Source organism: Aquarana catesbeiana, linkage group LG04 (assembly GCF_042186555.1).
Source record: "Aquarana catesbeiana isolate 2022-GZ linkage group LG04, ASM4218655v1, whole genome shotgun sequence".
NCBI classification, from domain to species: Eukaryota; Metazoa; Chordata; class Amphibia; order Anura; family Ranidae; genus Aquarana; species Aquarana catesbeiana.
The window spans coordinates 574,697,835-574,725,711 of NC_133327.1; the positions used below are offsets into that span (position 1 = coordinate 574,697,835).

General features: G+C 43.0%; 1 protein-coding gene across 3 annotated transcripts in view; it reads right to left on the bottom strand.

The window, feature by feature from the left end:
* LOC141140678 (uncharacterized) overlaps window positions 1-27,877 on the bottom strand; it is a 161,013-nt gene that overhangs the window by 15,933 nt on the left and 117,203 nt on the right. For 2 of the 3 annotated variants that reach the window (XM_073628091.1, XM_073628089.1), the window contains 10 exons: window positions 27,414-27,512; window positions 27,049-27,147; window positions 26,350-26,448; window positions 24,688-24,786; window positions 19,747-19,845; window positions 16,449-16,547; window positions 10,733-10,831; window positions 10,356-10,454; window positions 5,843-5,947; window positions 1,774-1,897 (listed from right to left, as the gene is read on the bottom strand). In XM_073628091.1, coding sequence (XP_073484192.1) covers window positions 1,774-1,897; window positions 5,843-5,947; window positions 10,356-10,454; window positions 10,733-10,831; window positions 16,449-16,547; window positions 19,747-19,845; window positions 24,688-24,786; window positions 26,350-26,448; window positions 27,049-27,147; window positions 27,414-27,512 — 1,021 coding nt within the window. The remainder of the gene's footprint in view (window positions 1-1,773; window positions 1,898-5,842; window positions 5,948-10,355; window positions 10,455-10,732; window positions 10,832-16,448; window positions 16,548-19,746; window positions 19,846-24,687; window positions 24,787-26,349; window positions 26,449-27,048; window positions 27,148-27,413; window positions 27,513-27,877) is intronic. The other variant, XM_073628090.1, reaches the window with a different exon arrangement.

Genomic DNA, 27,877 nt, shown 5'->3' on the forward strand with positions numbered 1-27,877 from the left:
TTCTGTCGAAAATCAGGCGGACTTAAAATTTGGAACATGTTTCAAATCTTTCTGATGGACTCGAGTCTGGTTGAAAAATCCGTTTGTCTGTATGCTAGTCCGACGGACAAAAAAGGACGCAAGGGCAGCTATTGGCTACTGGCTATGAACTTCCTCATTCTAGTCTCTTCGTACGTCATCACGTTCAAACCAATGGACTTTCGAACAGACTTTAGTCCGTTCGTGTGTGGGCAAGTCCGGTTGTTTGAAAAGTCTGTCGTAACTCCGTCAAAAGTCCGTCGGAAAGACGGTCTGACCTTTGATGCTGAAAAGTCTGCTCGTGTGTACGCGGCATGAGGGTAGGGAAAACAATTCTGTACAGTCATTGACAGATGTGTATCTTCCCTAGAAAAATCAATTCACTGAATAATTCTAGCACCTCTACCAGGTAAACCATCAGATAAGATTTCTGCATAGCTAACACAGGATGTGGCCAAAGGCAACAGCACTTCACACACAACCACCTACACAATAAAGATTCCAGTCTGCCCCTGTTTGGGAGTACAGGCAGATCCTCAGTGGCATCCCGTCCATTAAAGGCACCCCGGGCGCCGCCCCCTCTCTCCAGGCCACCCCCTATATGCAATGGATAGATTCATAGCATGCATAGTATAAATCTATCCATGGCCGCTGCGGCCACCCCTTATTCATGCGTCCAGCCCCTTTCAGGGCACCAGAGGCTCTAATAGGCTTCAAAATAGGGTGAACGGCCAATCGGGAGTCTTCTCGGGGGTCTCACACCCGCTTCTGATTGGCCGGATTGGGGATCAGTGTTTTAACAACGAATATTCATTCTCTGTTGTAACACACCTGGGTGGGCTCCGGTCGCAAGGTACCTTACCAGGTAATGATACATTTTTTTACATTTTATTATACTAGGTCCATTCTATGACTGAAAAAACGATGGATGAACATATGGCCTTTTCAACTTAAAGTGGTTGTAAAGGCTCAAGGTTTTTTGCCTTCATGCATTCTATGCATGAAGGTAAAACACCTTCTCTATGCAGCAGCCCCCCTAATACTTACCTGAGCCCCATCATGATCCAGCGATGTGCATGAGAGCCTCGGCTCCCTGGGGAATCTCCCTTCTCATTGGCAGACACAGCAGACAAAGTCATTGGTTCCTACTGCTGTCAATCACAGCCATCATAGATACAATGAAACACGGGATATCTCACTGATTGAAATACAAAGCTCACAGTAGTGGAGGATATAAAGTCATTAACAAAGTTTTTTGTACTTGAAGAAAGTCAGATGTCTACTGTTACAATTTGTGGGTTGCACTAATTAGTTGTTTGGAATAAGTAGATCACGTTTTGTTTCACTGTGATTCTATGTTTCTAAAATTGTTTTATTTGTTCATTTTGCAAGGATATTGATATAATCACCGAAAATGGTGGTTGATCAAATCTGAGAGGTTGCACTATATTATATTTATTGGACTTTAGACATAGTTTAACTGTTGTTAAAAATAAAATATGGTAAAGCTGGCCACACACACATCTATTTGACATAGGTTTTTTATTCAAATTAGAATTTTTGCTGGTATTCAAAGTATTTTCCTTTGAACTGTAAAAATGTGTTTTCAGTGCAATCCAAACTTTGATCCTAATTTGAAACCTTAATTTCATTTCAGGAACAGAATGCATTATTGAAACGTGTACAGACGCTTCATATTGTATTAAAATGATACTGCTTTGTTAACGTGTTACAAATAAGAGGGAAATAATATACCGTTACAGAGTCTTCTTCGCTCTCATAGGACTCCCAGGTTTCCACAAATTCATCACCTGGCTCCTGGACCGGCTGTTCTTTCTTCTCCACTGGGGGGTCTTTATCATCACTTGGCTCAGGTTCACTGCAAAACATGAGTAAAGGGACTTAAAAATATGAGCTAGCAGCCAAATGTAATGTAAGCATCTGATCACAGACTGGTATCACTGTCCTCCAACCCGTACATGACTGCTTCCATCCTAATAGCATGCACAGACAGGTGTACAGGTATCCAAAAAAGATTGTTATTCCTGAAGCCCGATACAGCCTTATCAGTATCTGGCCTCCTCTGACAAACCTTTTTCTGCTAATTGCTGCTTCTATAAAGAAACTGCCACTATCAATGGGTAGATTTGGGGCTGTCAATCAAAAATCTGGAGTGTAGGGCAACTGCGACCACCAGACACCCTTTTACAAAAGTGCACTGAGGCATTTTTCATGCGCTTTTGGGCTAAAAATAGCGCCTGAGTGCTTTCACACTGAGGCAATGCGCTGGCAGGACGTTAAAAAAACTCCTGCAAGCAGCATCTTTGGAGCGGTGAAGGAGGGGGGTATACCCTGCTCCTTCACCGCTCCTGCCCATTGAAATTAAAAGGTGCAGCGCCGCCGAACCGCCAGCACTTTGTGGGTTGTTTTAACCCTTTTCCGGCCCCTAGCGGGGGTTAAAAGCGCCCCGCTAGCGGCCAAAAATGACCGTAAAGCGCCGATAAAAATAGCGGCACTTTACCACCGATGCCTCGGTGTGAAAGGGGTCTAAGAAATAAACACAATGAAACAGTGTAGTGAATGGAAAAAATAGTGGGTATAACACCTCTCCCTGTCAGTAGCAAACTCACCAGAGCCAATTGCCTCACACTCACGTGTTTGGCAGCAGAGAACCTCATAGGGTTACTTATTTCAAGATGCCACTCTCCACTTGATACAGTCAAGGTATAGCAAATCTAAGCCATTCTACAGTATGCCTAGGACAGATCACAGGAAGACAAGAAGTGATTTCTGTTCAAGCAACTGCTGGCTGAGTAGATTTTTTGGATCCTGCTGGAAATGGGAATAATTTTAAGGTGGAAACACAAGGGACAAAACAGATAAAAAAAACTGCTTTTCTGCAGAGAGCATGCTGTACCTTGACTGTATCAAGTGGAGAGTGGCGTCTTGAAGTTATTAACCCTATGAGGGTAACTGCTCTGCTGCTAAACACGCGAGTGTGAGGCAATTAGCTCTGGTGAGTCTAATACTGACGGGGAGACATGTTTGATACACTCACGGTGTTGTGTGAAGATCTTATCACCCTTTGGAGGATTGCTTCCATGCACTTCGGCATCTTTTGCATTTTATTTTGTGATTTTTTTTTATTGACTTATAACCACTATTTTTTCCATTCTCTACACTATTTCATTGTGTTTATTTCTAAGACATAATTTTTTTGTCATCTTTAAGGGCCCTTTCACACTGGGGCGGGGGCGGCGTCGGCGGTAAAGCGCCGCTATTGTAAGCGGCGCTTTACCGTCGGTATTCGGCCGCTAGCAGGGCAGTTTTACCCCCCGCTAGCGGCCGAGAAAGGGTTAAAAACCACCGGAAAGCGCCTCTACAGAGGCGCTTTGCCAGCTGTATAGCCGCGCTGTCCCATTGATTTCAATGGGCAGGAGCGGTGAAGGAGCGGTATACACTCTGCTCCTTCACCGCTCCGAAGATGCTGCTAGCAGGACTTTTTTTCCTGCTAACGCACCGCTCCAGTGTGAAAGCCCTCGGGGCTTTCACACTGGAGAGACAGCGAGGGCTGTTTCGGGTCGGTTTGCAGGCGCTATTATTAGCGCAATAGCGCCTGCAAACTGCCCCAGTGTGAAAGGGCCCTTAGTTTTGGACATTTATAATGCATTTCATACTTTAGCGCTGCTGTTCACTTTCAGTATTGTATTCAAGTGACCAGGTTGATCAGTTTATATGTTATAAGCAGCAGCTTTTTTTTTTCACTGATCCTACACTATTATATTCTTTCACCTTATTTTTTTTGGCGCAGTGGTGAACGAGTACGTCTCATTTGTTGAATCACTTGTTCATTTAATATAGTACAGAATGGAAAACAATAAAACCAACCAAAGCTAACTCCCTCTAACCATCTCATGTGTGTGTGTGTTTGTTTTTAAAGTGGCATTCCCACCAAAAAAGATTGTCTCCATTTTGGGATTAATCCAACGCTAGGTCCATAAGGGAAATCTTCCTTGCTCTCAACCTAGCTGCGGCTGTACAGGTTTATCCTTACAGTGTACAGTGTGTGCGTACAGTGCCTTGAAAAAGTATTCATACCCCTTGAAATTGTACACAGTTTTTCATGTTACAACCAAAAAGCTAAATTGTATTGTTATTTTATGTGATAGATCAACACAAAGTGACACATAATTGTGAAGTGGAAGGAAAATGATAAATGCTTTTCAAGATTTTTTACAAATAAATATCTGAAAAGTGTGGCGTGCATTTATATTCAGCCCCTTTTACTCTGATACTCCTAACTAAAATCTAGTGGAATCAATTGCTTTCAAAAGTCACCTAATTAGTAAATAGAGTCCACCTGTGTGCAATTTAATCTCAGTATAAATACAGCTATTCTGTGAAGCCCTGAGAGGTTTGTTAGAGAACCTCAGTGAACAAACAGCATCATGGAGGCCAAGGAACACCACACCAGACAGGTCGGGGATAACATTGTGGAGAAGTTTAAAGCAGGGTTATATTATTAAAAAATATATCCCAAGTTTTGAAGATCTCACAGAGCACTGTTCAATCCAGCATCCAAAAATGGAAAGAGTATGGCACAACTGCAAACCTACCAAGACATGGCCATCCACCTAAACTGACAGGCCGGGCAAGGAGTGCATTAATCAGAGAAGCAGCCAAGAGGCCCACGGTAACTCTGGAGGAGCTGCAGAGATCCACAGCTCAGGTGGGAGAATCTGTCCACAGGGCAACTAGAGTGGCAAGAAGAAAGTCATAAGAAGTCCCGTTTGCAGTTTGTGAGAAGCCATGTGGGGGACACAGCAAACATGTGGAAGAAGGTGCTCTGATCAGATGAGACCAAAATTGAACTTTTTGGCCTAAAAGCAAAACACTATGTGAAAACTAACACTGCACATCACCCTGAACACACCATCCCCACCGTGAAACATGGTGGTGGCAGCATCATGTTGTGGAGATGCTTTTCTTCAGCAGGGACAGAGAAGCTGGTCAGAGTTGATGGGAAGATGGATGGAGCCAAATACAGAGCAATCTTAGAATAAAACCTGTTAGAGTCTGCAAAAGACTTTAGACTGGGGCGGAGGTTCACCTTCCAGCAGGACATTGACCCTAAACATACAGCCAGAGCTACAATGGAATGGTTTAGATCAAAGCATATTCATGTGTTAGACCCCATACACACTATTAGATTTTTTGCAGATTTTTGTCTTCAGATTTACCAAAACCATATAATATGAGGTCAAACCTTAAGAGTTTCAATTAGTATGCAATCAGTCAGGCCCTTGCACTACATGGTTTTGGTAAATCTGAAGACAAAAATCTGCAGAAAATCTAATAGTGTGTATGGGGCCTTAGAATGGCCCAGTCAAAGTCCAGACCTAAATCCAATTGAGAATCTGTGGCATGACTTGAAAATTGCTGTTCACAGACACTCTCTATCCAATCTGACAGAAATTGAGCTGTTTTGCAATAAAGAATGGGCTAAAATGTCACTCTCTAGATGTGCAAAGCTGGTAGAGACATCCCCAAAAAGATTTGCAGCTGTAATTGCAGGGAAAGGTGGTTCTACAAAGTATTGACTCAGGGGGGCTGAATACAGATGCACGCCACACTTTTCACATATTTATTTGTAAAAAATGTTGAAAACCATTTATCATTTTCCTTCCACTTCACAATTATGTGCCACTCTGTGTTGGTCTATCACATAAAATACTTTTATGTTTTTGGTTGTAACATGACAAAATGTTGAAAATTTCAAAGGGTATGAATACTTTTTCAAAGCACTGTATATATAGATGTTCACCTTTTCGTAGCAGTGGGTTGAGGCTCCTCAGCCTCTGTCACTGAGATCTCTACTGGAGTCTCTGGAGAAATCTTTTCTGGGAGACTCTTCGGTACATTCACATCACTGTAAAAAAATTAAACAAATTAGAGCTTTAAAGTGGCATTCCACCCACAGCAGATTTTACCAAACACTATGACCCAACTGGAATATATTCCCCATTCTAAACCCAGCTGCAGCTTATCTTTTTGCTTGCTAAAGTGGTTTCTTCAAATATTTACAAAGTATACCCACTAGAAAAAGTATAACAGTACACTAATTGTGAAAGACAGGATACAGTGATTGATTTTATATATATATATACATACAGCGGGGATGGAAAATATTCAGACCCCCTTAAATTTTTCACTCTTTGTTATATTGCAGACATTTGCTAAAATCATTTAAGTTCATTTTTTTTCCCTCATTAATGTACACACAGCACCCCATATTGTCAGGAAAACACAGAATTGTTGACATTTTTGCAGATTTATTAAATAAGAAAAACTGAAATATCACATGGTTCTAAGTATTCAGACCCTTTGCTGTGACACTCATATATTTAACTCAGGTGCTGTCCATTTCTTCTGATCATCCTTGAGATGGTTCTTCCCCTTCGAGTCCAGCTGTGTTTGATTATGCTGATTGGACTTTATTAGGAAAGCCACAAACCTTTCTATATAAGACCTTACAGCTCACAGTGCATGTCAGAGCAAATGAGAATCATGAAGTCAAAGGAACTGCCTGAAGAGCTCAGAGACAGAATTGTGGCAAGGCACAGATCTGGCCAAGGTTACAAAAAAAATTCTGCTGCACTTAAGGTTCCTAAGAGCACAGTGGCCTCCATAATCCTTAAATGGAAGATGTTTGGGACGACCAGAACCCTTCCTAGAGCTGGCCGTCCAGCCAAACTGAGCTATCGGGGGAGAAGAGCCTTGGTGAGAGAGGTAAAGAAGTACCCAAAGATCACTGTGGCTGAGCTCCAGAGATGCAGTCGGGAGATGGGAGAAAGTTGTAGAAAGTCAACCATCACTGCAGCCCTCCACCAGTCAGGGCTCTATGGCAGAGTGGCCCGACGGAAGCCTCTCCTCAGTGCAAGACACATGAAAGCCCGTATGGAGTTTGCTAAAAAACACCTGAAGGACTCCAAGATGGTGAGAAATAAGATTCTCTGGTCTGATGAGACCAAGATAGAGCTTTTTGGCCTTAATTCTAAGCGGTATGTGTGGAGAAAACCAGGCACTGCTCATCACCTGTCCCAACAGTGAAGCATGGTGGTGGCAGCATCATGCTGTGGGGGTGTTTTTCAGCTGCAGGGACAGGACGACTGGTTGCAATCGAGGAAAAGATGAATGCGGCCAAGTACAGGGATATCCTGGATGAAAACCTTCTCCAGAGTGCTCAGGACCTCAGACTGGGCCGAAGGTTTACCTTCCAACAAGACAATGACCCTAAGCACACAGTCAAATAACGAAGGAGTGGCTTCACAACAACTCCGTGACTGTTCTTGAATGGCCCAGCCAGAGCCCTGACTTCAACCCAATTGAGCATCTCTGGAGAGACCTAAAAATGGCTGTCCACCAACGTTTACCATCCAACCTGACAGAACTAGAGAGGATCTGCAAGGAGGAATGGCAGAGGATCCCCAAATCCAGGTGTGAAAAACTTGTTAAATCTTTCCCAAAAAGACTCATGGCTGTATTAGATTAAAAGGGTGCTTCTACTAAATACTGAGCAAAGGGTCTGAATATTTAGGACCATGTGATATTTCAGTTTTTCTTTTTTAATAAATCTGCAAAAATGTCAACAATTCTGTGTTGTTCTGTCAATATGGGGTGCTGTGTGTACATTAATGAGAAAAAAAAATGAACTTAAATGATTTTAGCAAATGGCTGCAATATAACAAAGAGTGAAAAATTTAAGGGGGTATGAATACTTTCCGTCCTCACTGTATATATATATATATATATATATATATATATATATATATATATAAATAAAAACAATTCCAATCATGTGAACATAATGAAGGGTGAAGATGCTAAAAAATGTCTTCCTGGTGTAATATATATATATATATATATCACCAGGAAGACAGTTTTTAGCATCTTCACCCTTCATTATGTTCACATGATTGGAATTGTTTTTATTTATTTATATTGAACGTTTTGGAGTGCAAACGTCTATCTTTGAGACTTTATCCCTTTCACGCCTAAGCCTATTTCTGACATTTGTTGCTTACAAGTTAAAATCCATATTTTTTGCTAGAAAGTTACTTAAAACCCCCAAACATTATATATATTATTTTAGCACAGAATCTAGAGAATAAAATGGTGATCATTGCAATATTTTGTCACACTGTATTTGTGCAGTGGTCTTTAAAACGCATTTTTTGGGGAAAAAAGAAACTTTCATGAATTAAAAAAAAATTAAACAGTAAAGTTAGCCCAATTTTTTTGTATAATGTGAAAGATGATGGTGCGCGCAATTGCGCATACACAAGGAATGGCGGCAAACTATGGTACCTAAAAATCTCCATAGGTGGCGTTTTAAAAAAAATTACCCATTTCCAGGTTAGAGTTACAGAGTGCTAGAATTATTGCTTTCGCTCTGATGATTGCGGCGATACCTCACATGTGTGATTTGAACACTGTTTACATATGTGGGGGCCAGTGTTAATTTCGTCGACTAAAATGACTAAAACATTTTAGTCAACTAAATGAATACTATTTTAGTCGACTAAAATACGACTAAAACTAAAACAATTGAGATGACTAAAATACGACTAAAACTAAAATGGCATTTTAGTCAAAAGACTAAAATGGGACTAAAATTAAAATGGCATTTTAGTCAAAAGACTAATGCCCCGTACACACGGTCGGACATTGATCGGAAATTCCGACAACAAAATCCATGGATTTTTTCCGACGGATGTTGGCTCAAACTTGTCTTGCATACACACGGTCACACAAAGTTGTCGGAAAATCCGATCGTTCTGAACGCAGTGACGTAAAACACGTACGTTGGGACTATAAACGGGGCAGTAGCCAATAGCTTTCATCTCTTAATTTATTCTGAGCATGCGTGGCACTTTGTTCATCGGATTTGTGTACACACAATCGGAATTTCGTTGTCGGAAAATTTTATAGCATGCTCTCAAACTTTGTGTGTCGGAAATTCCGATGGAAAATGTGTGATGGAGCCCACACACGGTCGGAATTTCCAACAACAAGGTCCTATCACACATTTTCTGTTGGAAAATCCGACCGTGTGTACAGGGCATTAGACTAAAACTAAATTGTAATTTGACTTAAAAATTAACACTGGCCTTTAGTGCATGTTCATACCTCAATACCTTAAATAATAACATATGAGATTTTTCACTCCAGCAGTATATAATGAGATATATAATGAAATTGTACAGAAATGATAACTACTGCATTCAAATTTAATTACACCCATTTGATTCCAGACGACTAAAATGAGTTTTAGTCGACTAAAATGTACTGGAGATTTTAGTCGTCTAAAAGGTAGGACATTTTAGTCGACTAAAATGCACTGGAGATTTAGTCGACTAAATATGACTAAAACTAAAACAATTGCAGAAGACTAAAATGGGACTAAAACTAAAATGCCATTTTAGTCCTAAGACTAAGACTAAAACTAAATCGAAATTTGCTACCAAAATTAACACTGGTGGGTGAGACTTACGTGTGCGTTTTCTTTGCTGCGCTAGCTGGCGGGGACAAGGGCGCTTTAAAATTATTCTTTTTTAAAATGATTTATTTTTATTGTTTTACATTGTCACTTAAAAAAAAAATTTTGATCACTTTTATTGCTGTCACAAGGAATGTAAACATCCCTTGTGACAGTAATAGGTGGTGACAGGTACTCTTTATAGAGGGATTGGGGGTCTAAAAGACCCCCAATCCCTCCTTTGCACTTCAAAGTATTCAGAATACCAAAAATGGCAATTTGAATACTGTCATTTTTTTAAAAAATGGCGCCATTGGCAGCCGAGTAAACCAGAAGTAACGTTGTGACGTCGCTTCCGTGTTTACACATAGGAGACTTGTATGAAGCCATTTCTGGCTTCCTTCAAGTCTCACTCTAGCCAGCGGAGGTCCCGGATCGTGGCTCGGGTCTCCTGGTAGGATGGAAGGCCCGGGAAGAGCGGCGGCGGGAGGGGGGACCTCCCCTCTCACTTCTTCGAGATAACAGCCACATTGGTTGTTATCCCTGAAGAGCCGACCGCCCTCTCTAAAAAACGGTACCGGGATGATACCTGCAGCTGCAGGCATCATTCCGGTATAACCCCTTAAAGCCGAGGCCACATATGTGCGTACGGTCGATGCTAAGGGGTTATACTACAAATCGAAGTGGAACCTATTGGCGGAGTGCACCCACTGACAATCATTAAAAGACTCCTGTGCAGCTTACCCTATCTAATATATACTGTATGTGTGTGTGTCTCAGATATCTCAGAGATGTTCACCTTTCAGCAGCAGTGTCTTGATGTTCCTCGGGCTCGGTCACCATACCCTTTGCTTGAGTCTCTGGAGTGATCTTCTCTGGGATAATCTTGGGCACACCACTGTAAACATGAAACAATGCATGCAGAGATTTAAAGTGGCATTCTATCTGCAAGAGATAGCTTCCATTCTGGAAGCAGTTGGCTGAGCATTGCTCTCACAATGGGTATTTACTGGGAGAACCCCCTCACCCTCAGCGCCACAGAGCGTGCACTAAAAGTCTGCAAAAAATTTTGATATTCAGTATTTTTGAGTGCAACGTCTATCTTTTGGACTTTATTCTGTAAATGTGTTTCTTTAAAATTCTATATGTGTGTGTGTGTATGTCAGAGATGTTCACCTTTCAGCAGCAGTGTCTTGATGTTCCTCAGGCTCGGTCACCATACTCTTTGCTTGGGTCTCTGGAGTGATCTTCTCTGGGATAATCTTGGGCACACCACTATAGCACGAAACAATGTAGAAATTTAAAGTGACATTCTACCCACAAGAGATAGCTTTCATTCTGGATGGAGTTGGCTGAGGATTGATCCCACAATGGGGAAATACTGGGAGATCTTCCTGACCTAACAGCGCTGCTGTACTTCTCCTAAAAGGGCAGTACATTGGGAAAGCATACAACTCTGCACGTTTCTGAAATGCAGTAGTGTGAACTTAGCTTTAATGTCAAATATCAACATCGGGTATAAAGATGGATACTTTTGTGTTTATTGCTTATGTGATAATTGTTAAAGACTCTAATGCAGGGGGTCTTCAAACTACGGCCCTCCAGTTGTTTAGGAACTGAAATTCCCATCATGCCTAGTCATGTCTGTGAATGTCAGTGTTTTACAATGCCTCATGGGATGTGTAGTTCCGTAACAGCTGGAGGGCCATAGTTTGAGGATCCCTGCCTAATGCATTGTATAAAACAGGGTACACTGTGTAATGCAAGTGCACTTTGAAGTGCACTGCAAATGCACTTTAAGTGCATTTGCTCTAGATCTGAGGGGAAGCTCTGCTGGTTCTATCATCCAATCATGTACAAACAAAAATGCCGTTTTTTATTTTCCTTGCATGTGATTGGGCATTCTTTGTAAAGTGTAATTTTACCTCATTTACTAAGCTCTGGAGCAGGTGCTCTTGCAGTACACAGTATATTTGTATATTTGTAAATCGACCCCAAGGTGTCTATACACAGTACTGTGCAAAAGTTTTAGGCACGTGCGAATAAATCATGTAAACTAGGAATGCTTTTACACTGTATATTTTAATTGTTTATTTTTAGCAATTTAAAAAATGCAAAGTGAGTGGATAGAAGAAAAATCTAAATCAAATTAATATTTGGTGTGACTAATCTTTGGCTTCAAACCAGCATCAATTCTTACACTTGCACAAAGTCAGTGATTTTGTAGGATTAGAGTCAGGTTTATGATTAACCAGTTATATCAAAAAGGTACTAATAATCATAAATTTCATATGTAGGTTGAAACACAGTCATTAAGTAAAACAGAAACAGCTGTGTGGGAGGCGTAAAGCTGGTTGAGGAACAGCTAAACTCTGCTACTAAGGTGAGGTTGTAGAAGACAGTTTCATGTCACAGGTCATCCATCATGGCAACTCTGAGCACAGCAACAAGACACAAGGTAGTTTACTGCATCATTAAGGTCTCTCCAACAACAAGACACAAGGTAGTTTACTGCATCATTAAGGTCTCTCCCAGGCAACATTTTCTAAGCAGACTGGGGTTTCAAGATGTGCTGTTTAAGTTCTTTTGAAGAAGCACAAAGAAATGGGCAACATTGAGGACCCTAGACCAGGGCCATCATAATAACATCATGGGCCCCTGGGCACAGTAATGCTTTGGGGCCCCTACAAGCTTGCTCCAATTAACACACCTACTCTCAAGAATTAAAGTACAATTTTTCTACTTTACAGCATGTCACTTGCTACAGTCCCCTGCCACCAGATTCAGTGTGTCACTTGCCACCCATCCCCTGCCACCAGATTCATCGTGTCACTTGCCACCCATCCCCAGTCACCAGATTCAGTGTGTCACTTGCCACCCATCCCCTGCCTCCAGATTCAGTGTGTCACTTGCCACCCGTCCAATGCTACCAGATTCAGCGTGTCACTTGCCATGGGTCCCTTGTCACCAGATTCAGCGTGTCACTTGCCACCGGTCCCTTGTCACCAGATTCAGGGTGTCACTTGCCACCGGCCCTTTGTCACCAGATTCAGCATGTCACTTGTCACTGATCCCTTGTTACCAGATTCAGGTCAGCGTGTCACTTGCCACCTATCCTCTACCACCAGATTCAGTGTGTCACTTGCCACCGATCTCCTTGTCATCAGATTCATTGTGTCACTTGCCACCGGTCCCTTGTCACCAGATTCAGTGTTTCACTTGCCACCCATCTCTTGCCACCAAATTCAGTGTGTCACTTGCCACCGATTCCCTGCCACAAGATTCAGTGTGTCACTTGCCACCAGTCCTCTGCGACCAGATTCAGTGTGTCACTTGCCACCGGTCCCTTGTCACAACATTCAGGGTGTCACTTGCCACTGGTCTCTTGTCACCAGATTCAACGTGTCACTTGCCACCCATCCCCTGCCACCAGATTCAGCATGTCACATGCTACGGTCCCTTGTCACCAGATTCAGCGTGTCACTTGCCATTGGTCCCTTGTCACCAGATACAGTGTTTCACTTGTCACCCACCCCATGCCACCAGATTCAGTGTGTCACTTGACACCGATTCCCTGCCACCAGATTCAGGATATCACTTGCCACCGGTCCCTTGTCACCAGATTGAGCGTGTCACATGCCACCGATCCTTTGTCACCAGATTGAGCGTGTCACTTGCCACCCATCCCCTGCCACTAGATTCAGTGTGTCACTTGCCACCCATCTCCTGCCACCAGATTCAGTGTGTCACTTGCCACCGGTCCCTTGTCACCAGATTCAGTGTGTCACTTGCCACCCGTCCCCTGTCACCAGATTCAGGGTGTCACTTGCCACTCACCCCCTGCCACCAGATTTAGCATGTCACTTGCCACTGGTCCCTTGTCACCAGATTCAGCGTGTCACTTGCCACCGGTCCCTTGTCACCAGATTCAGCGTGTCACTTGCCACCGTTCTCTTGTCACCAGATTCAGTGTGTCACTTTCCACTCATTCCCTGCCACCAGATTCAGCGTGTCACTTGCCACTGGTCCCTTGTCACCAGATTCAGCGTGTCATTTGCCACCCATCCCCTGCCACCAAATTCAGCATGTCACTTGCCACCGGTCCCTTGTCACTAGATTCAGCGTTTCACTTGCCACCCATCCCCTGCCACCAGATTCAGCGTGTCACTTGCCACCGGTCCCTTGTCACCAGATTCAGCGTGTCACTTGCCACCCATCCCCTGCCACCAGATTCAGCATGTCACTTGCCAGCCATTCCCTGCCACCAGATTCAGCGTGTCAGTTGCCACCGGTCCCTTGTCACCAGATTCAGTGTGTCACTTGCCACCAGTTCCTTGACACCAGATTCAGCGTTTCATTTGCCACCCATCCCCTGCCACCAGATTCAGCGTGTCACTTGCCACCGGTCCCTTGTCACCAGATTCAGCGTTTCACTTGCCACCCATCCCCTGCCACCAGATTCAGCGTGTCACTTGCCACCGGTCCCTTGTCACCAGATTCAGCGTGTCACTTGCCACCCATCCCCTGCCATCAGGTTCAGCATGTCACTTGCCAGCCATTCCCTGCCACCAGATTCAGCGTGTCACTTGCCACCGGTCCCTTGTCACCAGATTCAGCGTGTCACTTGCCACCCATCCCCTGCCACCAGATTCAGCATGTCACTTGCCAGCCATTCCCTGCCACCAGATTCAGCATGTCAGTTGCCACTGGTCCCTTGTCACCAGATTCAGTGTGTCACTTGCCACCAGTTCCTTGACACCAGATTCAGCGTTTCACTTGCCACCCATCCCCTGCCACCAGATTCAGCGTGTCACTTGCCACCGGTCCCTTGTCACCAGATTCAGCGTGTCACTTGCCACCCATCCCCTGCCATCAGGTTCAGCATGTCACTTGCCAGCCATCCCCTGCCACCAGATTCAGCATGTCAGTTGCCACCGGTCCCTTGTCACCAGATTCAGCGTGTCACTTGCCACCAGTTCCTTGACACCAGATTCAGCGTTTCATTTGCCACCCATCCCCTGCCACCAGATTCAGCGTGTCACTTGCCACCGGTCCCTTGTCACCAGATTCAGTGTGTCACTTGCCACCAGTCCCTTGTCACCAGATTCAGCATTTCACTTGCCACCCATCCCCTGCCACCAGATTCAGTGTGTCACTTGCCACTGGTGCCCTGTCACCAGATTCAGTGTGTCACTTGCCACCGGTCTCTTGTCACCAGATTCAGCATGTCACTTGCCACCCATTCCCTACCACCATATTCAGTGTGCCACTTGCCACCCATAGCCTGACTCTCTCTCCCTTCTCTTCAGCTGGGCATGCTGGGGGCTGCAGTTTCCCTCTTAGGATTGCTGGGGCTTGCCAGTCCTCGGGACTACATGTCCCATGATCCTCCTTTGTGATCCTTTTTTTTTTTTTTTACCTGGCCAATAGAGGGAGAGGGATCCGCTCCCGAGTACAGCAGCATGAGGAGGAGAGGGAGTCTGGAAGAAAATCCTGCAGCTGCTCTCTCCAGACAGAGACACAGCCACTCTCCCCACTGCTGACAGAAGGATGGAGGAGGGAGGATAGGCAGGAAATAGAGCCCTCTTCTGACAGAGGCGACTCGAGGAGGGGGGGGGGGCAGCACTTTTTCTTCTCCTCAGACCCGCTCACCTTTGGCGCTCCTATTATTTGCCTGCCAGCGGGGAGAGCAAACGGGAGAGGGAACCACGGCACTGGGGCTTTGGCACCCTCCCTCTGCCTTAACTCACTCAGTCACTCAGGATGGCTCAGGAGAGGTGGTGACAGACCAGCTGGCAGGCGGAACCAAAGATGCCGCCACACGCTGGACTGCCTGTGCCTGCTCAGCCTGACTCCCTTGCTCCACTGCTAGTGCTAATTGTCTGGCTCTGATGGGGCCCCATGTGAACCTGGGGACCCCGGGCAGTGCCCAGGGGTGCCTGCTCAGTAAGACGGCCCTGCCATAGATGCAGTGGTTGGCCAAAGAAACTTAATACAGCAGATGAAAGACAAATCATGCTTACTTCCCTTCTACATTGGAAGATGTTCAGCCGTGCTATCAGCACAGAAATACCAGAAACCGTTGGGACCCAGAACACCCATCTACTGATCTGAAAAAGTCTGTCCATAAGTGGTCTTCATGGAAGAATTGCGGTCAAAAAGCCATACCTTTGATGTGGAAAAAAATATTGGCAGTTTGTTCACCGAAGGGCTGGAGAGCAGTACAATAATGAGTGTCTGCACATAGTAAAGCATGGCGGAGGTTCTTTGCAAGTTTGGGGCTGCATTTCTGCAAATGGAGTTGGAGATTTGCTCAGGATCAATGGTGTCCTCAATGCTGAGAAATACATGCTCAATGGTGTTGAGCTCAGGGCTCTGTGGGGGCCAAACCATCACTTCCAGAACTCCTTGTCCTTCTTTACGCTGAAGATAATTCTTAATGACATTGGCTGCTGAGAAATATAGATAGATACTTATTCATTGTGCCATGCTATCAGGGAGGCATGTGACTGGCCCCAAATGTATTCTGCAGCTGGACAACATCCCCAAACATTCAACCAATGTAATAAAGATGTAACAAAGAACAGGGAATCCTAGATGTGATGGTTTGGCCTCCATAGAGCCCTGATCTCAACATCATTTTAATAAAATGTACACCACGAAGACAGTTTCGAGCATCCTCAACCTTCATCATGTTCACATGACTGGAAAAAAAATTTGACAGTCAGCATTTTGTAGTGCAACATCTATCTTTGAGACTTTATACTACAATGCAAGTAGAACCCACTGGCAGAGTGCACCCACTGTTAATCATCAAAAGACTCCTGTGTAGCTTACCCCATCTAATATATACTGTATGTGTTTGTGTCTCAGATATCTCAGAGATGTTCACCTTTCAGCAGCAGTGTCTTGATGTTCCTCTGGCTCTGTCACCGAGCTGCTTGCTTGAGTCTCTGGAGTGATCGTTGCGGGGATAATCATGGGCACACCACTGTAAACATGAAACAATGCATGCAGAGATTAGATAAAGTGGCATTTTACCCACATGAGATAGCTTCCATTCTGGGTGGAGTTGGCTGAGCATTGATCCCACAACAATGGGCATATACAGTGCATCCGGAAGGTATTCACAGCACTTCACCTTTTGCACATTTTTTTATGTTACAGCCTTATTCCAAAATGGATTAAATTTCCTCAAAATTCTATAAACAATACCCCATAATGACAATATAAAAGAAGTTTGAAATCTTTGCAAATTTATTAAAAATAAAAAATGAAAAAGATCACATGTACATAAGTATTCACAGCCTTTTCTTGATACTTTGTTGAAGCACCTTTAGCACCAATTACAGCCTCAAGTCATACTGAATATGATGCTACAAGCTTGGCACACCTATTTTTGGGCAGTTTCTCCCATTCTTCTTTGCAGGACCTCACAAGCTACATCAGGTTGCATGGGGAGCGTCGGTGCACTGACATTTTCAGATCTCTCCAGAGATGTTCAATCAAGTTCAAGTCTGGGCTCTGGCTGGGCCACTCAAGGACATTCACAGAGTTGTCCCATAGCCACTCCTTTGTTATCTTGGCTGTGTGCTTAGGGTCCTGTTGGAAAATGAACCTTTGCCCCAGTCTGAGGTCCAGAGCACTCTGGAGCAGGTTTTCACCAAGGATGTCTCTGTACATTGCTGCATTCATTTTTCCCTTGATCCTGACTAGTCTCCCAGTTCCTGCCACTAAAAACATCCCCACAGTACTATGCTGCCACCACCATGCTTCACTGTAGGGATGGTATTGGCCAGGTGATGAGCGGTACCTGGTTTCCTCCAGATATGACGCTTGCCATTCAGGCCAGAGTTCAATCTTTGTTTCATCAGACCAGAGAATTTTCTTTCTCATGGTCTGAGAGTCCTTCAGGTGCCTTTTGGCAAACTCTGGGCGGGCTGTCATGTGACTTTTACTGAGGAGTGGCTTCTGTCTGGCTATTCTACCATACAGTCCTGATTGGTGGCGTGCTGCAGAAATGGTTTTTCTTCTGGAAGGTTCTCCTCTCGCCACAGAGAAACGCTGGAGCTCTGTCAGAGTGACCATCGTGTTCTTGGTCACCTCTCTGACTAAGGCCCTTTTCCCCTGATCACTCAGTTTGGCCCGGGCGGCCTGCTCTAGAAAGAGTGCGGGTGGTTCCATTTACTGATGATGGAGACCACTGTGCTCATTGGGACCTTCAATGCTGCAGACATTTTTCTGTACCCTTCCTCAGATTTGTGCCTCAATACAATCCTGTCTCGGAGGTCTACAGACAAGTCCTTGGACTTCATGGCTTGGTTTGTGCTCTGATATGCACTGTTAACTGTGGGACTTTATATAGACAGGTGTGTGCCTTTCCAAATCATGTCCAATCAACTGAATTTACCACAGGTGGACCCCAATCAAGTTGTAGAAACATCTCAAGAATGATCAGTGGAAACAGGATGCACTTGAGCTCAAGTTTGAGTGTCGTGGCAAAGGCTGTGAATACTTATGTACATGTGATTTTTTTTTTTTCGTTTTTTTATTTTTAAGAAATTTGCAAAGATTTCAAACAAACTTAATAATGAATTTAATCCATTCTGAAATAAGGCTGTAACAAAACAAAATGTGGAAAAGTGAAGTGCAGTGAATACTTTTCAGGTTCACTGTACTTGGAGAATCCCATCACCACTGCACATTTGCTAAAAGGGCAGCATGTTTCTGTGTGTGTGTTGGGAAAGCACACAATTCTACATGTTTTACCACACACAGTTGTGTAAACTTAGCATTATTGTCAAATATGAACATAGGTAATATGTACTACATATCTAATACTTTATGTAATAATTGTTAAAGACTATAATACATTTTATAATACAGGGTAAAATGTGTGTCCATAGGAGGATCCACCTTAAGTCAGTGATGGAGCCAAAGGGAAAACCCTCTACTTTACTTTTTCTCTTCCCCCTCACTCTCTTTTTTTTTCTCTTTTCCCTCTCTCCTTGTTAGTCTCCATGCAATATTCTGTATGATACCAGACTTAATGTATTGCCTAATACTGTTCTAAAGCAATATTATCAATGAAGTTGAAATGTATAATGCTAAATTTGAAGAAGGTTCCTCCCTTCTCAACGCTACTGTGTTCTTTCATGCTTTGTTTTATTTTTCTCTTATATTCTTGTACTGTTTCTCTATTGAGACAACCAATAAAAATGTTACTTGAAAAAAAAATTGTGACAGACCTAGCCGGGAGAGAGACTTTTGGAGGGGACTGTATGCTAGCCTCTTGCCGATCGATCATGGGCCCTTGCATTTGGGGGAACGGTGCTCTTTGTGAGCTGTATGCCTAGGGACCCTTGAGGTGGTACTACTGTGGATTTGGGTCCTGGTCCCCCAGGACACACAGACTCTGGGGACCCTGGATTTGCCATATTAGAAATAGTGGCTGATTCATAATGCTGGGACAGATACTGTTAGGAGATGCTGATGTAAATGCAGCACCTGTCTGTCTGTTGTCTGCTAGAATGTGTATTGTAAATAAGTCTCTAGTATGGGATCTAAGAGTCATTAGATCCCCATTGTTGTTTGTGTTTAATTAACTCTGCTATTGTGATAATGTTGATTGGATTTTCTGAACTACAAGACGGCCAGTCTGGCCTAAAGGTCATGTCTGAGTCATCTAGACTGTCTAAAGGGATTAGTTAATTAGCCCATGTTAATTAGGTTAATTAGGTTACAGGTGTATTGTTAGAGTAATATGAGCCAGAGGTATGCACCTCCACTTTTAGTGTATAAAAGAGCCTGTATATTGCAATAAAATAGATTCCTGTTTGAACTTACATACAGCCTGCCTGAGGTTTGTTCTGAGCTATCACAACTGGGTTAGAACGGCACATAGCTGAAGTTCTAATCCCGGAGCATTGGATGACCGAAATATCAGACGTTGCAATCTGATTCAACAGCTGCAGAGGAGTATCGGGAGAGTGGAACCGAGCGAGCAAGGAGCTTGTTACAAAAATGTTGATTTAAAAGTGCAATGTCTATCTTTGGGACTTTATACTACAAATCAGTTTGGAACTTATTGGCGAAGTGCACCCACTGATAATCATTAAAAGACTCCCATGCAGCTTACCCCATCTAATAAATACTGTATGTGTGTGTGTGTGTATCTTGGGGATGTTCACCTTTCAGCAGCAGTGTCTTGATGTTCCTCAGGCTCGGTCACCATACTCTTTGCTTGGGTCTCTGGAGTGATCTTCTCTGGGATAATCTTGGGCACACTACTGTAAACATGAAACAATGCATGTAGAGATTTAAAGTAGCATTCTACCCAGAAGAGATAGCTTCCATTCTGGATGGAGTTGGCTGAGCATTGCTCTCACAATGGGTATATACTGTGACAACCCCCTCCCCCTCAGCACCACAGAGCGTGTGCTGAAAGTCTGCTAAAAAAAAAATTTGTTTTTTATTTTTAATAAATTTGCAAAGATTTCAAACTTAAATAATGAATGTAATCCATTTTGGAATAAGGCTGTAACATAACAAAATGTGGAAAAAGTGAAGTGCTGTGAATACTTTCCAGGTTCACTGTACTTGGAGAACCCCGGCACCACTGTACATCTGCTAAAAGGGCAGCATGTTTCTGTGTGTGTCGGGAAAGCACACGATGAGTTACAACAAAGAGTAGTGTAAAATTACCATTAATGTCAAATATGAACAGAGGGCAATCTGTAACCAAGACCTGAAGCGCCGAATAGTATGTTGTCTACCGGGCGCTTGGGTTCGGCACATCACGGATCTTGTGGAAAGAATACTGGGAGGGGCCGGGGAAGACCCAGCTGTCATGGTGCACGTTGGCACCAATGACAAAGTCAAAGGCAGATGGAGTGTCCTACTAAACGTTTTTAGGGGCTAAATTGAGGAAAAGGACCTCCAAGGTAGTATTCTCAGGAATACTACCGGTACATCGAGCCACACCAGAAAGGCAGAGGGAGATTAGGGAAGTAAACAAGTGGCTGAAGAGATGGTGTAGTAAGGAGGGGTTTGGGTTCCTGGAGGACTGGGCTGACTTCTCAGTCGATAACCGGTACTATAGAAGGGACGGACTGCACCTAAATGAGGAGGGTGCAGATCTGCTGGGAATGAAGATAGCCAAAAAGTTAAAGGGGTTTTTAAACTAGGCGATGGGGGGGGAGGGTCCAGAGGTAGAGATAGTCAGCGCGGTAGATATTCCAGAGGGTAGTATTGGGGGCATTAGTGGTAGGTTGACCAAAGCACAAAAACACAAGGTAAGTGTAGTAGCAAGTCCTAGTTGCAATCTCGAAACACCCAATACGAGGACAATATGCGACCGGTCTAAACTTTGTGGCATGTTCACCAATGCCAGGAGCATGGCGGACAAGATGGGTGAACTAGAGATACTGTTGTACGAGGGGGATTTGGATTTTGTGGGAGTTTCAGAGACCTGGTTCAACAGCTCTCATGATTGGCTGGCAAACATTCAAAGGTATACTCTTTACTGCAAGGACAGAGAGGGTAAAAAAGGGGGAGGAGTATGCCTATATATCAAGAATAATGTACAAGTGAATGTGAGAGATGACATCACTGAGGGAGCTAGGGAGGAGGTGGAATCTTTATGGGTAGAGCTCCAAAGGGATGAAGCTAAGGGGAAAATAATACTGGGAGTATGCTATAGGCCACCTAACCTGAGGGAGGAAGTGGAGACAGATCTCCTATCACAATTTGGATTAGCAGCAAGGATGGGAAGTGTTATCATAATGGGGGATTTTAATTATCCAGACATAGACTGGGCGGAGGGAACCGCGCATTCATTTAAGGCTCGCCAGTTCCTTAATGTCTTGCAGGACAATTTTATGGGTCAGATGGTAGACGCACCAACTAGAATAAAACATTACTGGATCTACTGATTACCAACAATACAGACCTGATCACGGATGTGGAAATACGGGGCAATTTAGGTAACAGCGATCACAGGTCAATTAGTTTCAGTATAAATCACACAAATAGGAAACATAAAGGGAATACAAAGATACAAAGACAATGAATTTCAAAAGAGCCAACTTCCCTAAACGACAAACCTTGCTAAAAGGCATAAATTGGGATAAAATATTAGGAACAAAGAATACTGAGGAGAGATGGGTTTGCTTTAAGAGCATATTAAATAAGGGCATTAGCCAATGTATCCCATTGGGTAATAAATTTAAAAGAGCGAACAAAAGTCCTGGATGGCTTAAATCCAATCTAAAAATGTATATAAGAGCAAAGGAGAAGGCCTTCAAAAAATACAAGGTTGAGGGATCATCCTCAGCATTCAGACTTTATAAAGAATGCAACAAGAAATGTAAGGGTGCAATTAGGACGGCTAAGATAGAACATGAAAGACACATAGCGGAGGAGAGCAAAAAAAATCCCAAGAAATTCTTTAAGTATGTAAACAGTAAAAAAGGGAGGACAGACCATTTTGGCCCCATAAAGAATGAGGAAGGACATCTGGTTACAAAGGATGGGGAGATGGCGAAGGTATTGAATTTATTCTTCTCCTCAGTCTTCACGAGTGAATCGGGGGCTTCAGTAACCAAAACTGCAGTGTTTATCCTCATGACACAACACAGGCAGCACCTCCATGGTTAACAGAGGACAGAATTAAAATTAGACTTGAGAAACTTAACATTATTAAATCACCGGGACCAGATGGCTTGCATTCGAGGGTACTTAGGGAACTCAGTCAAGTGATTGCCAGACCATTGTTCCTAATTTTTACAGACAGTCTACTGACTGGAATGGTACCAGCTGATTGGAAAAAGACAATGTAGCACCAATATTTAAAAAGGGCCCAAAATACATCCCTGGGAATTACAGACCAGTTAGCCTAACATCAATAGTATGTAAACTCTTGGAGGGGATGATAAGGGACTATATACAAGATTTAAGTAATGAGAATGGTATCATTAGCAGTAATCAGCATGGATTCATGAAGAATCGTTCTTGCCAAACCAATCTACTAACCTTATATGAGGAGGTGAGTTGCCATCTAGATAAAGGAAGGCTCGTAGACGTGGTGTATCTGGATTTTGCAAAAGCATTTGACACAGTTCCCCATAAACGTTTACTGTACAAAATAAGGTCCGTTGGCATGGACCATAGGGTGAGTACATGGATTGAAAACTGGCTACAAGGGTGAGTTCAGAGGGTGGTGATAAATGGGGAGTACTCGGAATGGTCAGGGGTGGGTAGTGGGGTTCCCCAGGGTTCTGTGCTGGGACCAATCTTATTTAATTTGTTCATAAACGACCTGGAGAATGGGATAAACAGTTCAATCTCTGTATTTGCAGACGATACTAAGCTAAGCAGGGCAATAACTTCTCTGCAGGATGTGGAAACCTTGCAAAAAGATCTGAACAAATTAATGGGGTGGGCAACTACATGGCAAATGAGGTTCAATGTAGAAAAATGTAAAATAATGCATTTGGGTGGCAAAAATATGAATGCAATCTATACACTGGGGGGAGAACCTCTGGGGGAATCTAGGATGGAAAAGGACCTGGGGGTCCTAGTAGATGATAGGCTTAGCAATGGCATGTAATGCCAAGCTGCTGCTAACAAAGCAAACAGAATATTGGCATGCATTAAAAAGGGGATCAACTCCAGAGATAAAACAATAATTCTCCCACTCTACAAGACTCTGGTCCGGCCGCACCTGGAGTATGCTGTCCAGTCATGGGCACCAGTCCTCAGGAAGGATGTACTGGAAATGGAGCGAGTACAAAGAAGGGCAACAAAGCTAATAAAGAGTCTGGAGGATCTTAGTTATGAGGAAAGGTTGTGAGCACTGAACTTATTCTCTCTGGAGAAGAGACGCTTGAGAGGGTATATGATTTCAATATACAAATACCGTACTGGTGACCCTACAATAGAAATAAAACTTTTTCGCAGAAGAGAGTTTAACAAGACTCGTGGCCACTTATTAAAATTAGAAGAAAAGAGGTTTAACCTTAAACTACGTAGAGGGTTCTTTACTGTAAGAGCGGCAAGGATGTGGAATTCCCTTCCACAGGCGGTGGTCTCAGCGGGGAGCATCGGTAGCTTCAAGAAACTATTAGATAAGCACCTGAATGACCACAACATACAGAGATATTCAATGTAATACTGACACATAATCACACATAGGTTGGACTTGATGTCTTTTTTCAACCTCACCTACTATGTAACTATGTAACAAAGGTAATATGTACTACATATCTAAAACATTATGCAATAATTGTTAAAGACTATAATACATTTTATAATAAAGGGTAAAGTGTGTGTCTATATATACAGGTTATACATGTTTTTACATATAACATGTACACCAGGAAGACAGTTTTGAGCGTCCCCGCCCTTCATCATGTTAACATGACTGGAAAAAAAATGTTGATTTAAAAGTGCAATGTCTATCTTTGGGATAGATGCCTTGTTGCCCTCAACTGGAAGAAATGCTCACCACCCTCCCCGGAAGCCCTGTATGCTAGGGTCAAGGATATTGAGCTTATGGAGAAAATGACCGATAGGATACGGGACAGACTAGAGGACCACGATAAGGTCTGGGAGCTGTGGCATCTCCGGGAGGATCCACCTTGAGCCAATGACAGGGCCAAAGCGATAACCCTCTACTTTCCTTCCTCTCTTCCCCCTCACTCTCTTTACTTTTCTCTTTTCCCTCTCTCCTTCTTGTTACTCTCCATGCAATTTTCTGTATGATACCAGACTTCATGTATTGCCTAATACTGTTCTAAAGCAATATTATCACTGAAGTTGAAATGTATAATGCTAATTTTGAAGAAGGTTCCTCCCTTCTCAAAGCTACTGCGTTCTTTCACGCATTGTTTTATTTTTTTTTAGTATATTCTTGCACTGTTTCTCTATTGAGACAACCAATAAAAATGTTACTTGGAAAAAAAAATGTTGATTCAAAAGTGCAATGTCTATCTTTGGGACTTTATACTACAAATCAGAACTTATTGGCGGAGTGCACCCACTGATGATTATTAAAAGACTCCCATGCAGCGTATGCAGCTTACCCCATCTAATAAATACTGTATTTGTGTATGTATAATGGGGATGTTCACCTTTCAGCAGCAGCGTCTTGCTGTTCCTCGGGCTCTGTCACCGTACCCTTTGCTTGGGTCTCTGGAGTGATCTTCTCTGGTATAATCTTGGGCACACCACTGTAAACATTAAACAATGCATGCAAAGGTTTAAAGTAGCATTCTACCCGCAAGAGATAGCTTCCATTCTTGATGCAGTTGGCTGAGCATTGCTTTCACAATAGGTATATACTGGGAGAACCCCCTCACCCTCAGTGCCACTGAGAATGTGCTAAAAGTCTGCTAAAAATTTTGATATTCAGTATTTTGGAGTGCAATGTCTACCTTGTGGACTTTTTACTACAAATATGTGACATTATAATACTATATGTGCGTGTATCTCAGATGTTCACCTTTCGGCAGCAGTGTTTTGCTGTTCCTCGGGCTCTGTCACCGTACCTTTTGCTTGAGTCTCTGGAGTGATCTTCTCTGAGATAACCTTGGGCACACCACTATAAGCATGAAACAATGTAGAGATTTAAAGTGGCATTCTACCCACAAGAGATAGCTTCCATTCTGGATGGAGTTGGCTGAGGATTGATCCCACAATGGGTACATACTGGGAGATCTTCCTGACCTTCAGCACTGCTGTACTTCTGCTAAAAGGGCAGTACAGTTATGTGGGTGTTGGGAAAGCATACAGCTCTACGCATGTTTCCGAAACGCAGTAGTGTGAACTTAGCTTTAATGTCAAATATGAACATAAGGTAAAAAGATTAATATTTTTGTGTTTATTGCTTATCTGATAATTGTGAAAGACAATAATGCATTGTATAAAACAGGGTACACAGGGGGCCAAACCATCACTTCCGGAGCTCCTTGTCCTTTACGCTGAAGGTAATTCTTAATGACAGTGGCTGCTGAGAAATATAGGTAGATACTTATCCATCATGCCATACCATCAGGAAAGCCTGTGACTGGCCCTAAATGTATTCTGCAGCAGGACAACATCCCCAAACATTTAACTAATGTCATTACGAACTCTCTATAGCGTAAAGAAGAACAAGGAGTTCTGGATGTGATGGTTTGCCCCCCAAAGAGCCCTGATCTCTACATCATTGAGTCTGTCTGGGATTACAGAAAGAGACAGAAGGATTTGAGGCAGCCTTCATCCACAGAAGATCTGTGCTTAGTACTCCAAGATGTTTGGAACAACCTACCTGCCGGGTTCTTTCAAAAACTGTGTGCAAGTGTAACTAGAAGAATTGATGCTGTTTTGAAGTCAAAGTGTGGTCACACCAAATATTGAATTAATTCGTATTTCTCTTCTGTTCATTTACTTTACATTTTTGTTAATTGATAAAAAAGAAGTATTACAGCATTTTTTTACACCTGCCTAAAACTTTTACACAGTAGTGTACAGTATATGTATATCATGTATCTACAGTATGTATAAAATGTACACCACAAAGACAGTTTTAAACATGCTCAACCTTCATCATGTTCACATAACTGGAATTTTTTTTTGGATATTCAGCATTTTGTAATACAACATCTATGTTTGGGAAGTTATACTGCAAAGCAGAGTGGAACCTATTGGCGGATTGCACCCACTGATGATCATTAAAAGACTCTTGTGCAGCTTACCCCATCTAATATATACTGTATGTATGTGTGTGTCTCATATATCTCAGAGATGTTCACCTTTCGGCAGCAGTGTCTTGATGTTCCTCGGGCTCTGTCGCTGTGCCCTTTGCTTGAGTCTCTGGAGTGATCGTCACTGGGATAATCTTGGGCACACTGCTATAAACATGAAACAATGCATGCAGAGATTAAAAGTGCCATTCTGCACACAAGAGTTAGCTTCCATTCTGGATGGAGTTGGCTGAGCATTGATCCCACAACAATGAGCATATACTTGGAGAACCCCAGCACCACTGTACATCTGCTAAAAGGCCAGCGTGTTTCTGTGTGTGTCGGGAAAGCACATAATTCTACATGTGTTACCACACACAGTAGTGTAAGCTTAGCTTTAATGTCAAATATGAACATAGGTAATATGTACTACATATCTAATACATTATGTAATAATTGTTAAAGACTACAATACATTTTATAATACAGCGTAAAGCATGTGTCTATATATACAGTATATACATGTATTTACATATAACATGTACACCAAGAAGACAGTTTTGAGCATCCCCGCCCTTCATCATGTTCACATGACTGGAAAAAAAATGTTGATTTGAATGTGCAATGTCTATCTTTGGGACTTTATGCTACAAATCAGAGTGGAACATATTGGCAGAATGTACCCACTGATGATCATTAAAAAACTCCCATGCAGCTTACCCCATTTAATAAATACTGCATGTGTGTATGTATAATGGGGATGTTCACCTTTCGGCATCAGTGTCTTGATGTTCCCCGGGCTCTGTCACCATACCCTTTGCTTGGGTCTCTGGAGTGATCTTCTCTGGGATAATCTTGGGCACACCACTGTTAACATGAAACAATGCATGTAGAGATTTAAAGTGGCATTCTACCCGTAAGAGATAGCTTCCATTCTGGATGCAGTTGGCTGAGCGTTGATCCCGCAATGGGTATATACTGGGAGAACCCCCTCACCCTCAGCGCCACAGAGCCTGTACTAAAAGTTTGCTAAAAATGTTGATATTCAGTATTTTTGACTTCTATCTTTTGGACTTTATTCTGCAAATGTGTTACTTTATAATTTTATATGTGCGTGTATCTCAGATGTTCACCTTTCAGCAGCAGTGTCTTGCTGTTCCTTGGGCTCTGTCACCGTACCTTTTGCTTGAGTCTCTGGAGTGATCTTCTCTGGGATAATCTTGGGCACACCACTATAAACATGAAACAATGTAGAAATTTAAAGTGACATTCTACCCACAAGAGATAGCTTTCATTCTGGATGGAATTGGCTGAGGATTGATCCCACAATGGGTACATACTGGGAGATCTTTCTGACATGACAGCGCTGCTGTACTTCTGCTAAAAGGGCAGTACATTTATGCGTGTGCTGGGAAAGCATACAATTCTGCGCATGTTTCAGAAATGCAGTAGTGTGAACTTAGCTTTAATGTCAAATATGAACATAGGGTATAAAGATGAATATTTTTGTGTTCATTGCTTATGTGATAATTGTGAAAGACTATAATGCATTGTATAAAACAGGGTACACTGTGAGGTTGATTTACTAAAGGCACAT